General features: G+C 40.4%; 1 protein-coding gene and 1 long non-coding RNA gene across 5 annotated transcripts in view; both read right to left on the reverse strand.

The window, feature by feature from the left end:
* Positions 1-3,442: 3,442 nt before the first annotated feature.
* Positions 3,443-5,622, reverse strand: LOC146689091 (uncharacterized). The gene is made up of 2 exons (XR_014916147.1): positions 4,774-5,622; positions 3,443-4,353 (listed from the first exon to the last, which is right to left on the reverse strand). It is a non-coding gene; the product is annotated as an uncharacterized LOC146689091 (long non-coding RNA).
* A 2,942-nt stretch (positions 5,623-8,564) lies between these two features.
* tns3.2 (tensin 3, tandem duplicate 2) overlaps positions 8,565-15,903 on the reverse strand; it is a 56,834-nt gene continuing 49,495 nt past the window's right edge. For all 4 annotated transcript variants that reach the window (XM_085436284.1, XM_085436283.1, XM_085436285.1 and 1 more), the window contains 10 exons: positions 14,955-15,388; positions 13,149-13,232; positions 12,873-13,001; positions 12,539-12,634; positions 12,229-12,306; positions 11,081-11,158; positions 10,820-10,988; positions 10,656-10,724; positions 9,825-9,854; positions 8,565-9,460 (listed from right to left, as the gene is read on the reverse strand). In XM_085436284.1, the coding sequence (XP_085292410.1) occupies positions 9,319-9,460; positions 9,825-9,854; positions 10,656-10,724; positions 10,820-10,988; positions 11,081-11,158; positions 12,229-12,306; positions 12,539-12,634; positions 12,873-13,001; positions 13,149-13,232; positions 14,955-15,388 (1,309 nt within the window). In that variant the 3' untranslated portion in view covers positions 8,565-9,318. The remainder of the gene's footprint in view (positions 9,461-9,824; positions 9,855-10,655; positions 10,725-10,819; positions 10,989-11,080; positions 11,159-12,228; positions 12,307-12,538; positions 12,635-12,872; positions 13,002-13,148; positions 13,233-14,954; positions 15,389-15,903) is intronic.

Raw genomic sequence — 15,903 nt, forward strand, 5'->3', positions numbered from 1 at the left:
AACATGTACAGGGTCAGATAAGATCAGTAAAGTCAGGCTCTGGCTGCTGAGCTAGCGTCTGCATACATCATTGTGGGTTCTTTGCTAGCTTTGTATTTGCATACTATTTGTGCAGACGCTTACAAATTTGTTTTAACAATAACGGTTCTGTCCTGTATGCAATTTGCACTTTACCATCGTATTTTTGAAATGTTGTCCACAATTTCTAACAGTTAGCATAGCAATTTACTCACAAAAAATAGTGACAAAACAAGAAACACAGATGATCAGAAAAGTTGCCACCAAGTTTCTGTAATCTGTAATTTCACATGTCTGTCCAAGGTTAAGGATAGACTTAGCCTGTAATTGCATAGGCAGGCCAACAAAAACAGTCTGTCAGGGAACTAAGTCAGGTTCTTGATTAGTTCTCATCATGCCTTAAGTGCAGAATTTGTTATGTTTTAATTAGTACTTTGCATCTGCAGAAATACAAATTTAATCAGGGGTTCCCGAAGGGTCGTTTCTCCTCAGCTCTGCTCTTTTTAACCTCTACACACTCTTGCTTGGTACTATAATAAAGATAATAATGTCCTCCCATTCCTATGCAGATGATACATAGCTGTACATATTTTTCTCTGATGGTGTACAAACTAATGAGCTCCACTGCTTGACATTAACAGCTGGATGTCTTTCTAGAACTGAACAAAGACAAGACATAAATACTGGTCCAGGTTCAGAAAGTCAGAGATAGAAAATGTGTCCATATTTATAATTTATCATCATCTATTTCTCTAAAACACAGCGAGCAGGTCAGGCACCTTGGCATCATTTTAGTCAATGATCTCAGTTCAGTTCAAATGTATTTATATACTGCCAAATACTAGTAACAGTTTTTTCCATGCACTTTATAATATAGTGTAAATCCATCCATCCATCCATTCGCTTCCGCTTATCCTTTTCAGGGTCGCGGGGGGCGCTGGAGCCTATCCCAGCTGTCATAGAGCGAGAGGCAGGGTACACCCTGGACAGGTCGCCAGTCTGTCGCAGGGCCAACACACAGGGACAGACAACCATTCACACTCACATTCACACCTAGTGACAATTTGGATTAATCAATTAACCTATCCCCACAAGCTGCATGTCTTTGGACGGTGGGAGGAAGCCGGAGTACCCGGAGAGAACCCACGCAAACACGGGGAGAACATGCAAACTCCACACAGAAAGACCCCGGCCTGATGTTGGAATTGAACTGAGGACCTTCTTGCTGTGCGGCAACAGTGCTAACCACCGTGCCACCGTGCTGCCCTATAATGTAAATGCCCTGCAATAATAATAATTATCAATAATTATAAATATCAGTTTTGATAATCATATTAATAAGATTACCAGGATTTCCTTCTATCACTTAAGCAGGTTAGACTACTGCAACTTTTTATTTGCCACATTATCCGAATTGTCATCAGGACGACTTCAGCTTGCTCAGAATGCTGCCAGAGTCCGGACATGTACACAGACATTTGAACATAATACCCCCAGAATTGAAGTCACTTCACTGACTCCCAGTTCAACAGAGAATTATATATATATATATATATATTTTTTTTTTTTATAAATACTTAGATTACTTTGTAATGCTCTCACTAAGCACTGAGCACAAACTGACTACATTCAAAAACAGACTCAGAATTTTTTTAATCTCCTGGTAATAAATGTGTGTGTTTGTGTTGTATGTATATTTGTATTTATACTTGCATTAGATTTCTTTGTAAAGTTTCGTTTTATTATTTTTTTAATTCTCTTATAGAGCTACATAGATTTCTTAATATCTTGTAATGATGGGCAGATTATGTTTAATGCACATTTAATGTGTAATGAAATATGCTAGATAAACAAATGAAATCTGCAAACAGAACCTGGTGCTTGTCACCAAACACATCCTTTTTTCATTTGTGTGGAAGTAGTGAAAACATACTTAAACATAATCTATTCAAGTATCTATGAAATATTTGTTTTATTTTGTTTGTTTGTTTGTTTGTTGTTTGGAAAAAACTCCAAACTCCAAAATTATGATAAGAGGTATTTCAACATCAGCTCATGTTGAGCAGGTAGTATGTATGAAGTGGTGACAGAAGGCTGAGGAGGACATGAGCTGATGTTATCATGGCTATCATCCAGGTGGAATTTAGCGAGTGAATCTCATCTGCTTTATTAACTTAAATTTAAATAGATGTCTCCTGCCGTTCATTTTGAACACCACATTCACTCTGCAGCAGGCCACCATAGTCCTCTACAGCAGACTTCATCACAAGCTTTAATTTTTCAGTTTATCAAATATCACTAAGGGATCCTTACCTTTAAAAATAACTATCTCTTTTTTTAGTTCTTCTTCTTCTCCTGTCCTGTCTTTGTTACATAGTTCTCGATGTCTAAGTTATCTCACATTCTTGTCTCCCTGGGAAACATAGAAGCTGCATCTTTAGCTAATAGATACACTTTGCAACAAACTACACAGAAACAGTTTGTGTGTTTGCTGATATGTTTTGAGCTGTTAGAAATATTGCATTTAAAATGACCTGTCATTTAAAAAGAAAGGTTCTTCCCTTTATGCTCGCTCGTCTTCTCCAATGCTAAGTAGCTACTAAATTACCACAATAAAAGTTCTGGACACCTGCACCAAAAATAACATTCCAGATCATTCCGGCACACTTTAACCCCAGAGTATAGTACAGCACATCATCTTGGTATGTGCGATAAGTACCAATGATGGCTACATCAACAGGATTGTCTTTGTTATTGTCCCTTCTTTTAGCTGAATTCAGTTTGAGGGCTGGAAGGCATGCAGTGACATGAAACAAAAACTTCCCTTATATGCAAACCTAAAATAACAAGTTTGTTATGAAAGTGTAAGCAATAGCAAGCACAGATGATTGTGTTAAAATTTAAGGAATACAAGTTAAAAGTTGCCAGAAAAATAAATGCCTAAAGTATAGAACATATACCTCTTTTTAAGTACAGTAACAAATAGGCATGGCAATCGTAGTCACATTCCTTAGAATTGTTAATCTGCTTGGCTATCGATCCTGTGTGCTACAATCAGCTGATTTCAGTTCTTCTGCTGGAGGAGGAAATTAGTGGCAGAATCTTCAGTGCAGATATGAAAAATATTTTAATTTTAATACACAAAAGTACAAGGGCCTGACGGTAAAGTGAAAACTGCATCAAGGACAGAAACAACTGCATGATGCTGCTAACACAACTTCAGCTCTTTGCAAGCGCCAAGCAAAGACAGCATGCTAACGCTACGCTCGCCAAGAGCCCAAAGTGATTTTCGTATATTTTGTATATTATCGTATGCAGACTCCAGCACAGCAGAGCTTCAGGGGCACACAGTCTATATGTTAAAATATACATCTGTGTGTGCTTCTTAAATTTGCACAGCTGAATGGACACTGAATCAGCAAAAGTGAGTCATCGCATTTAATTAGTGATGCAATAGTGCCAGGAGAGCCGACACACACATTTACACAGTCAGGCATATGGACATAATCCCTCCCTCATTAGGCGTATTGTGGAGATGCTGATGTAATGCAAGTTAATCTGTTGGCCTCTGGTTGGCTCAGCAGCCCAGCGGGAGCTCTTTGTGTGGGACATTACCCTAGCCCCGCCCCCTGGAGACAGGTTCATTAAGACTGACGCTGATACCCAAGTACCAAACCTTTTGTGTGTGCTTGCGTGCCTGTGTATGTGTGTGAAACAGTGTTTCAATCAGTTATACTGGAGACAATGCAATGAGGAGGACAGCCATAAAGGCCCTGTTTTCTCAGCATGTGCCGGAGCTCACGTAGGCCACAAACCTTGATTGTTGTGCAAGTGGATGTATCACTTTGTGTGTGTGTGTGTGTGTGTGTGTGTGTGTGTGTGTGTGTGTGTGTGTGTGTGTGTGTGTGTGTGGCTCATGAGACATGGTTGTGTGAAATCTGTGAAAGTGTGCCCCACACACACAAAATACTGCCGCCTGGATGTCTCAGAGTCATAAATCTATGATGCATTCATGTTCTGTGTTCATCAAATGGGAATGCAAAGGGTGCATTGCCAGTAAGCCACTGAATAAACAATATGCAGTTCCAATGACCTGGTTTGACATTTCCAGTATGTGCTTCAGACCGTAACGTCTCTAGTAGTTTAGAGGTGTAAAAAAATGTGAGACACAATTGTTTCAGCCTTCCTTTAACCTGCTAACTTACATGTAAAAAGTCAGAGCGATGCCAGGTTGCCTCCTGAATTTACTGCTACCGAATGTGCAGCCTCATGCAGCTCCAGGCAGCTGAACTGTTGAATCCTTATGGAGTATTTCCCATAGTAAGAAGTCATCAGCTGTGGAGTGAGAAAAGACAACAGTGGAAAATACTGCAAAAAAATAGTGAAATACTGAAGGTCATGTTTAAAAAGTGCTTAAGTGGCAAATCATAGGTCAAGGTTACTGGGTTTCACACTGACTGTGGATGTTGTTTTAAGATACACACTAAAACATTACAACAAGACTGTCTTCCTTATATGCATGCAAGACGCCAGTAACCTTACAGCAAGCTTCTTCTGGTGGTCTTCAGCTCACTGTACCACTTACGCTGCCAAAAACCTGAATAAGGAATGCTTTGTGCTCATGTTACCAGTATAAGGATCCTAACATCCTATAAAAGATACTAGTTTTAATTTCTGCTTCATCATTTACTCTCTACATCTACACAGTGTGGGGATGCCTCAGACAGTTGAGAGTCAGTGCTAGCAATGTTTTACATTTACAGCCGGGTTGTTTGTCCTCAGTTGCAGGAACTGTTAGTGAAGGAAACGGTTTCCAGGGCCTACTCCGTGGATCGACTTCCTTCGAGGCGTGGACGTCTATCAGCAGAGAATGTACCTTCACCTATCAGCAGAGAATGTCCCTTAGTCTGTAACACAGTCAAATATATTCTCAAGTAATATTCAAGCATGCCATTCAGCGTGTTAGTACGAGCAGCTCGGGAGCAGCTTGGGAGAACAAGAAAACAGAGACTGCTTTAGATTGTCTTCCCAAATTGACTCAACTTTATTCACAAGTACAACAGTTTATATAGAGGGTAAAATTCATGAGACAGCAGATTATCAGTTTAAACCAGTACAGACCAAGATAAGGGAGCGTCTTCCTGCCCTTGGGTGAAGAAGCATCCTTTGTGTAGTTTATTAGTTCAGCTACAATTGTGATTATCTCAGCGACATATTTTCAAGGCACAAAACAAAGAGTTCTTACATTAGTGAAATCTGAAACAAACCATTTGGCCTTCAACAGGCGTCTAAAAGATTAAGAAACTAATGTAGCTGAGGGAGTGATCTCTGTGGTATTTCAACCTTGTACCAGCCTGTGATTCTCACACATCAATTCTTGGGTCAAAGAGAAAAATAACTAAAACAAAGGGGCCTTATTGAATGACAGAGTTTTCCTGCATAATGTCACTATAAAACAATATCCAGTAAATGCTACCATGGTACTAAAATACCTAACAGTTAGTAAAACCTGGACACTAAAAATGCCTAATGCTTGATTCCTCAAACTGATTAAAGACAAGTTTCTAAATATAATTCTACATTTGAATTATCAGAAAATTTAGTAAGCCAATGTTGTACATTTCTAAGTTGAATGTGTTCCTTATACAATATCTCTATTCAACATGTTACCATAGCTGTCAGATAAAAAACAAAAATAAAAAAAGTCAATATTTAAATATTTAGTCATGTTGGTTACTTGACGTTTTCCCCCTGTAATTAGCTGTTATTATATACCGTCTAATCAGCCAGGGATGATCATGAAATGACACATAAACAAAATCAGCCCATCTTTCCAGTCATCCCTGCAGGCTATATCCCTTCAGCCCTGCTCAAAATAAAAATAGGAGAGGGATTATTTGTGGTGTGGTTTTACCGTGCGAGATGGAGCGTGTGTTTGCTTCCCTGTGCAGCCAGCAGCACACTTAGCATGGGCTTTAAATAGCTAACTCAAATAAAGTGAGACGAGGCTGGGGATCAGAGGCTGAGAGGGACTCTGTGAGGGTGGCATTCCCCAACGGAAGCTGGTCTTTGGATTTCCAAACACCATTCGGGGCGAGCAATGCCAGGAATGTGGTGTCGTCCAGTAGCGGCGGCGGCGGCGGTGGTGGCTACTGTGAAAACCACCGTGCGACCAGGTGCCGGCGGGCTGTCTGACAGGAAGTGCAACAGGAAGTGCAAGAAGATGTCCAGCTGGGAAACAAAATGGCGGCAGGTGACTCAGCAAAGAGGGAATGAGAGCCGGGTTGAGGGTCGCTGCTGTGAGCAGAGTCTATGTCAGGCCTGTCAGAGTGAAAGCAGAGCCTCTATCAAGCCTCCAAATCTCTGAATTGCTGAAAAGGGAACACGAGTCCCCCTTCGACACAGCCTCCTTTTTTACACACTGTGTTAAATTTCTATTCTTTCTCATCCTTTTTACCTTTTGACGGCCTTCTTTGTGTTCAGGCTGTGGGAAAGTTTCCCGTAATGGTGAGGTCATCCACCACCAGCAACTACCCCCACCCCAACACACACACACACCATAACTACCCCAACCCCCCACCCCCACCCTCCATGCTGTCCCTCCAAGCCAGGCAGGACTGCAGGACGGCAGCGTGTCCCACTTCCAGTTCCTCAGCACTCCCCACTGAGCAAGAACTTGAATAGAGCCCGATTCAGAGCTGGTATCTGATGATCTGGCCTCCTAAAGCAAGGCGCGACACACAGACACAGACAGACATCAGTCAATCTATGAGGCCCCCTGAGACCTAACAGGCATGTAAAGCACCCTTTTATGACAAGTGTCCCAAAGATACTCCTCATCCTCTTGAGACACAAGCTTGGACACACACTGGCATCGGCTGGTTTTCAAGAGGGTGGTTCCTCGCGCATTTGTGGACCTGCTCAGTTTGGTCTGCAGTATTCTAATATGAAAACGAGTGCAGTCAGGAAAACGAAACCAAGAAACATCAGAAAATTAAGCAATACTTGAGAGTTCTGGATTCAGTATAAGATATGGCGACTGACTGCTACCATCTGTTGACAATGCTGCAAACTACACAATGGTTTTTAAAATCCTCACCCAAAATTACTGAACATCGTTTTTCACATTATATACACCAAACACACTCTTTCTAGTTAAATAAGTAAATTAAACTAATTCGGGTTACATACATCAATGAAAAATTGCTCTTCCTTTTTTTATAACAACGGTCAAATATATTCATCTATGCGCTCAACTCATCCATAAGGAGGCTTAGTAGAAATATTAATAAATAGTGAATGGCATTTAAATCACCTTATTTAATAGTTTTTTACTGCGCAACTGTTTCTGATCAGTCACTCAATCATTCTCAAAGTGTTAAAAACCAAATTAAAACTTGATTAAACCAAGCAGAGGGAACATTATTATTGCTCCTAAGAATGAGAGGAAGAGGAAGCTCTTGTGGGATTTTATCATATTGTAAAATTAAGAAAAGGAAGGACATGGAATTAATTTTGAAAGGAACTTCAAAATAATAATCACAGTTAACTAGTTTTTGCTAAAAAAGAAAAAAAAAAGAAAAGAAATTTTAGTCAATAACAATATAGTTAAAGAAGAATGGCATTTCCATTCTTTTATACATTTCTGACACTCATCCAGACTCGGGCAGCTGTAGCTCAGAAGGTAGAAAAGGTCATCTGCTAATTTGAAGGTTGGTTCAAATCCTTCCTGCTCCGGTCTGCATGTCAAATATCCTTGGGCACGATACTAACCCCAAGCTGCTCCCTGATGCATCCATCACAGTGTGAATGTTAGATAGAAAAAGCACAGAAACAAGTGCTGGTGTGAATGAGGCAAGTTCTATAAATAAAGCGCTTTGAGTGCTCATGAGTACAAAAGCAGTGTGTAAGAATCAGTCAATTTACCACTCCACCTTCTCCAGTTTCCAGTCCCCATTTAAATCACTTCCACCTACAGTGATTTTAATTTTGCAGTATGGCTCTGATCTAAGACTTCTCTCATGAGGAAACCAGCACAGGGATGACAGTGATTAACTCAGATGGAGCTAGAAAGAAGGATCTGAGGGGAAGGTGGGTTGCAAAACGGCTTGCAGATACATAAATGTAGACAGGCTACAGGAGCTTAAATACTGTGACCTAAATGAGTGAGCCAATGTGATGACACTGAGATCAGTTGATCTGAAGTTACTTTCAGCTTGCTTAATCATAAGGGGTCACTACACCGGGTAGCTCTGCATGTCTGATTGGGCAGAGTTTGAATGGGCAGATAAAACTGTCAAGGGACACGTGTCTGCTCTCAGGATCAAACTGTTAAGCTGCGGTGGACTGAAACGGTACACTCGATTTCTGGCTTTACATCAGAGCGACAGAAACAAACAAAAGTTAATCTTTGACATGCTCCAGTAATTGAATGGAAAAAACCATTTTGTAACATGGAAACAGTAACAATACATCAGAGATTCATCGACATTCATCAAAAGATCCAAAGAGAAAATTTAGGGCATAATAACTGCACACAAACCGGATCAATAAAAGACACATGAACAACTGTATATGTAATAGCTCACTGTGTAAAACATTACAAAGTATTTTTCCACAATTTGCAAGAAAACTCCATAAATTCTTAAGTTCACTTCCTTTAATGCTAATGTACAATATGTGTTAATATACAAAAAATATATGACAAATATATTTTGGGAAAATAAAGACAATGACACATCTTTAAAATGGATAAATATCTCAACCAATACATAAACATGACATAAATGATTCATCTTAAGTACAGGGAAACCAAAATATTGCCTGTCATGCTAAAATATTGTTGGTTTCACTGAACATAACAATTAGTTTACAAAAGCTGATGATGAAACCTGTTTTGACTCTTTTTACAAGTAAAACACAGAAAAATCAGAATTGAAATTGTGTTTAGAATATGTGTTTGTGTGTGGACTATCTAATATTCCTTGATTTGAAATAAGTGTGTTACAATGGGCAGTTTTCACTGTCTGCCACAAGCAAGATCAATGTCATAAGTGTGTTTAGAATAAGTTTCAAAATAAAATTTCAAGAAAATAGCCAAAATGTGAACTGACTTTCATACTTTTGGCTCCCTCTGGTGCTAGCATCCTGCAGTGCAAAAGACAAATGTACTCCGCAGGTAGGAATAGGAGCTGAAAGCGCTGGAGTGTAAGGGTTCAAAGTTTTTCATATTTATATGCCTTTTGGGCAGGATTCCTATAAGTCCAAGTTCTTTACTCCACTGCTCAAGTCTCTTTCTCGCTACTTCTTGTGCGACCCGATCATGACCTTCGAGACAAAGTTGACAATGGCGCTCGCAGGCTGCTCAGGGTCGTGCTCAGCAAACAGATGGCACACGTTTTCAGTCTCACTCTGAGATTTTCTGGCAACAAATCCAAAGATCCTGGAAGAAAACGAGAGAGACACACAAGAGAAATTTACACAACAGCAGGGAAACTTTTCACCTCTCAGAACAGAGACTTAACGCCAAACATGGATTAGATGGAAACGAGCTGTGGTCCTCACCAAAGTACAGTAAGACTCCATTTGTTTGACATTTTTAGCAATAGTTCAAAGATTAAACAAAACAACTGGATTTTCAAAAATGAGTACCACTGATATTGATCGATATTAATATTGATATAGAACCAGCTCTACAGTTTAATCAGCTTTAGTACATTTACAAAAGAAATTCATATGATTTTTCTAATGCACACTCTGATTAACTGACAACATGCACGAGAAGACCCTTTCTAAAGCTGACTTACTTTGCAGTGGAGCCGCTGTCTCGTGTCCACCTGTTTGGGACAGAAGAAATTAAAATCATGACACTTGTGTCAGTTTTTGACACAATATGTTCAGTGAGTTGAGTTTAGATAAGGTAACCCTGATGAATGAAATGAAAGTCTCATTGATGCGAAAAAGGACATTTTAGGTACAAACTGAGGATGTGTTTTTCACCACTTTTCCATGAAACGTCTCCCATTCTTCAGTAATATAACCTGTTCACTTTTTTGTACTCATTTTCCTGTAAACATTGGCCAGAGTCTGTTTCGATTCTTTAAACTCTGTGAATTCTTAAAAATTTGTTTCCTGTTTTGGAAAATACACATTCTTCCCATGCATCCATCCGCAGTAACGTTAGACTATTAGGCTTACTGAATTAAATAACAAATCGTATTTTTCTTCAATCATTTTGAGAGACATTTTCGACTTGGAAGTTATATCCATCTTATATATGCAGTTTATGGAAATGCATATGTGGATATGCACTGATATCCATGCTGCTACCATGGCGGAATTATACTAGTTGTGTTATTCCAAAGCACACTTTCTGTTCATGTTGTCTTTAGTAGCAGTTAGCATCCTATGTTTCTCACACAATGCCTTTAAAGTGGGTCATGAAGGGATGTTAACAGTGACCCAAGAAGCTTTTGTTTCACAGTTTGAAAGCCATGTTTCAGCCATAGTCCTGTAAGTATCAGACGCCTACTTCATGAGTACAGACTGAACCTGGAGAAACCTCTCTTTGTTTTGTTACACAGATGCCTTGAAGTGTGTGCAAAGCTGTATTTTTGTTATCCGTGTCCAGTACTCACTTCCTGCCCTGCGGGTCCAGAGAGCAGAATATGACAGTGTTGACAGCGTAGTGTCTCCTGAAGAACAACCTGCAGAGTCAAACAAAGAGTCTGTGTGAACACATCAGATTTCTTATCGGTGTGTGTTTGTGTATGTTTGGCCTGCAGGTGCAAAAAATGCTCACTTCCGCTGGTTGTCAGTGAGTGTGATTCCCTGCGCTGAGACTTTGAAATGTACGACAGTGGAGGGAGGTGGCGGATCCATGGAGAGCGTGACTGTGGTCGCCTTCTGGACCGCCTGGTGGCCCGTGAGAGATTCCAGCTCTACGGAGCCCAGGTACCACACATTGCACGCTACAACGGCACAAAGAAAGAACAAGTCTGACAAGCTTCTGCTGATAATAAATGAATATTCTGTGTGCACAGATTAATTTAAAATGTCATACCTGCTCCTTGTTTGAGAAGCTCAGCTGCTGAGTTCGTTGCTGTCTGTGTAGAGGAGTCATTCAGCTCCTCTAGTGGATCTGCAAACACAAGATAGTGATGAGCTCTCTTGAAAAAACTCACAAATTACACCAGTGCGTTAACAAAACAAACTGCATTTGTAACCAAGCAGACACGAGGTACGTAACTCCTGCTTCATCTCTAGTACATGGTAGTGTAAAAGTTTGTGAATATTCAGAAGCGTGGGGATAAACCATCTAACTGAAGTATTTTTCTCAGTTTGGGCTTTTTGAATATATCGTAGTCACATGTCGAGACGTTGGAAAGAGCATACAAAGACTGTACATGGCAACATTCTTTAGCCCAATTGTGGCCCATCCAGTTTTCTTTGGGCCACAGTCAGCCTTGACTGATGGAGTTGATTCAGGGTAGGTTTGGTGTAAATGAATCCCTAAAAATACAAGCGTACTGACACGCTGGGAGAATCTGTAACCATAACTGTACAAAAATATACAAAAAGGAAAACAACAATTGGTTGTTGTTTTCCTTTTGGAAAGTCTTGCTGTTTGCAAACGACGTAAAACCTACTCATAAAATTCAGTTCCTAATAACTATGACAAGCGTGTTCCAGATAAAATGATTTGGAAATCCGAGTGACTTTCAAAGACCAGGAACTAATTTGAAAATATTTGTCTTGCATATTTTGGAAAAAGTAAACAAAATGAATATATAAGAAAATATAGATGGAAATAAATGTAAGCAGATTCAGCTCCATCCAAGCAAAGTGTGGAGAGAAATGTAATGGTGTGAGATATGGCCCATGAGTTCTTCAGCAAAATGTATCAAAGCATTTTTCTTTGTGCTACACTCCATTTGGAAATGTATTTAGGTATTTACTGCACTGTTTTGTGAAGTCCTTTTTCATATACAGATGTCAAACAAAGAATGAAAACATTTAGGAAAAGCAGTGACTTTTTATGATAGAAAAAACTTGCTCTGAAAACGCTCAGGGAGTTTTGCACAGTACTGTATTTAAAGCATCTTCATTGCAGTGCCCCTTTTGTAATATCCTGTGCTTAACTGACTGAGGTAATCGATTCCCTGCTCCACTTGTGTTCCCATTCTGTGATATAAATTTATATTTCGTTACCTTTGTCAGGCAGAATGAGTTTACAGGGCAGAGCCAGTGGCGTGATGGAGTGTTGACACACCAGCGCTGTGAGACTTCCTGTCAACAAAAATCATCATGCGTATGACTATTGAAATGAGTCAGCTGCACTCCAGTGTTATGACCAGTAGGGGGCAGCATGGTGCTTGTCTGTTATGACCTGGGATGGACTATAAACAGCTATGAGGAAGCATGCTGCTCTCCTAGCTGTCGTTAGACTTTGATCAGGTCAAGGCTGTTATGTTTTACTTGGGTATTTAATCTGGATCATAGCGTGTGAAATGTTTCTCACCAAAGTAAGGCTCATTGGGGCATCCTTTAAGCCGAACACCTTTCTGTGTGCACTCTATCAGGAAGTGTCTCACCAGCTCATTAGACAGATCTCCTCCTGCAAAACATGGCCTCATGGCTTAGTTTATTCATATCTATAAATTACATCAAAGGTTAATATTTAATTAACATGAACTGTAAATTAAAATAGTGATAAAAGTCCAAAATACTAGGAAGCACACTCCCATTTAGCTGACTCACAGTGCTGAGGTTTGCACCTTTAAATATCATTTTTGCAGTGCTCTCTTGGCAGCTCACAGAAAGTTTGTGTATGCAGAACATGGCATTCAACCCACCTTTTTTGCTCTGTATCACTGTTGGAGGAGGTGTAGCCACCTTCATGGCCAAACCGTATGCGCCACGAAATGAATGGCTGTCTCTGACAATGAACGAACCCGGCTCTTTGTCCTTCAGCACCGCGATGGCTGTTCAGTAGGTCAACAGAAGGAGGAAGTAGAGATAAGCTAAAGTTAGACTCAGTCTGCATTGTACATAGAGGAAACCTTTGCACGAGGGTGTATTATCTTCTCACAAGTGGCCATTAACCACTGTGGTCCAAGACCAATATTTACCTTGGTCTCTGGAAATGTCGGGCTTGTACCAGAACTTGGAAGTGTCCTGAACAAACTTCACAGTGTCCTGCTTACTGCCAGAGTCTGCAAGACACAGGTTAAAGCTCTCTGTTAGGTTTCACACCAACTTTGAGCCAAATATGACCAGACTCACAGTTAAAGGGTGAGCACATCGTGTAGCCACACAGACAAAAATATCTTCAGTTAGCCTGATTCGTGATTTTTGGTGCCACCACTTTGCAACTTAGATTAAGATTGCTCTTACTCTTTCTATAACAAAACCTAACTAGTGACCAACGGTAAGTTAACAGCCAACATGTGGTCACGTTTGAATCATGTTCCTAAAGAGCCTTGATCATTTTAACATATTATAATATAGAACATGAAATTAGCTAATTGGATTGAAAAGGCAAAAGACCTGTGAGTGACTCAGCTTTTTCTCCCTGAACTGAGTGACTATGCTGGACAGATAGTAATGGGATATCATTATGAAACAAATTCTGTCTTCCAGATTTGACTCTGAAAACAGCTTTACATTATACATGTATTATACATATATATTTTGGGCTCTTTGTTATTACATTTCAAACACTCTTACACCTTAATTAGCTAGCTGTTCAATTTAGTGATGCCTGTTTTGACATATTTGAGCTTTCGAAAAACACTTCTCATTGTAAATGAGGAGAAGTGCCCATCTTATCTTAAAGACCTCATAGTACCACAACATCACCCCAACAGAGCACAGACTGCTCTCAGACGTCTGGATCACTATTACTGTTGCTCCCTCTATTCCTATGACATTTAAAAGAAGAATGGGAGGCGGAGCCTTCAGCTTTTAGGCCGCTCTGCTGTGGAACCAGCTTCCTTTTTGATAAAACATATAGTCAGAGCTGGATCAGATGACCCTGAATCCTCTCTTAGTTACACTGCAATAGCTGTAGGCTACCAGGGGCTTTTCCTTAATGCAGAAGTGTTTCTTCTTCACTACCTTTCTCACCCACTATGTGTTTACAATCCTCTCTGCATTCATTTATTAGTTATTATTAACCTCTGGTTCTCTTCCAAAGCATCGGTTTTGTTCTGTCTCTCTTCTCTCACCTCCAAGTGGTCATAGCAGATAGCCACTCCTCCTTGAGCCCTGGTTCTGCTGGAGGTTTCTTCCTGTTAAAAGGGAGTTTTTCCTTCCCATCGTCACCAAGTGCTTGCACAAAGCGAGTCATCTTATTGTTGGATTTTCTCTCTATTATTTGTAGGGTCTTTGCCTTACAATATAAAGCACCTTGAAGTGACTGTTGTTATTTGGTGCTTTCCCTGATGTGTGCATTTAGCCTTTTTTCTCCTTTAATTGTTGTTAACTCAGTGAAGCATTTTCTGTTTTACTTTAATGTAAACAAAGATTCTTTTGATATTAGAATCCACCTTCAATCCTGAGGTGGAAGCATAAAATGTCCCACTGGATCAACTTTGTAATATAAATCTCTCCTGTTTTTACCATATCCTGTAACAACCCCAGCTCAATAAACCAAAAGGATAGCTTTGGATGTTTGATTTGACAAGGACAGTTCAAGAAAGCCAATTGGTGTAGTGCACAGTCTGATGTATCTGGTCAAGGAAATGAAAGTCATCTTCAGTTTAGGATGCTTGCTGCATTTGTGTGGTTCTGGTTCAAAAAGTTGTTAATAGTAAGACTGGGTTTGGGGTGATGAGTTTTACAAAGCTATCTTTATAGTTTGAAATGTTCATGTCAGGATCAGAGAAAATAAATTATCAGTGACACATTCAGAGAATCTATGTGGGACTGTTTACCTGCTCCAGGTGACGAGGCCCCACTGATTCCTCTTAAGGGGTCAGGGGTCATGGAAGATGAGAAAGGGATGCTGAGACTGCTTCCACTACGAGGGCTAGAATATCCACTCAGTGAAGGGGAGCGGGAGCTAAGCTCTCCCCCTTCACCTCCCCTTCTTTTCTCAGGCAACAGTGGAGCAAGGCCCTCCTCTCCAAACAGGTTAAAACTACCAAGGCCCTCCATTGCCTCCAGCAGGCTCTCCTCCAGGCCACCATTCCCCAACAATAATGAGGACAAGTCTGTGCTGTCCCTCCCCCTGTGGGCCCCTGCGGGCCCATGAGGAGAACTGTGGGCATTGGGAGAGTTGAGAGATAGAGGAGGTGATGGCTGGGAAGGATACGGGGAGTTCAGGGAGTTTGAAGTATGGTCGTGCCACACTGGAGGAGGAGTGGAGCTGTGGGAGAGAAGGTTATGATGTGGAATTTAAAGCATACACGTAAAAAAGACAAAAGAAAAACACAAGGTCAGGCAGTGCATCAGTGTGAAGTGTTACAGCCAACATACACTATATTACCAAAAGTATTGGCTTCTGCCTTCACAGGCCTATGATCTGGAGTGACATCCTGTTCTTAAGCCACAGCCTTTAAAATGCTGTCAACCCACCCTTTGCAGATATGCGAATTTAGGCTTCTTATCAACCAATCAATCATGTCTCAAAAGCCACAATCAGTTTGTTTACATTTAGCATGTATCGTTATTGACTATGTGCATCATGTTATATTGGCTATTTTCATTCATCCTAAACTGGTTCCTTGAGCATGAAAATGTGCTTCTGTGGCTGGACCAGATCTGAACTCAAAAGAACACCTTTGTGCTTTTGGGGTGTGGTAGGAATGGAGACTTACAGCATTTGCAGCTGTAAAACTTCAGAAATGATTCTACCCAGCATTCATATGGTCATTCAAAACT

Source organism: Copadichromis virginalis, linkage group LG17, assembly GCF_057382275.1.
Source record: "Copadichromis virginalis isolate Kocher_CV1m ecotype Utaka linkage group LG17, C_Virginalis_male_GT1.1, whole genome shotgun sequence".
NCBI classification, from domain to species: Eukaryota; Metazoa; Chordata; class Actinopteri; order Cichliformes; family Cichlidae; genus Copadichromis; species Copadichromis virginalis.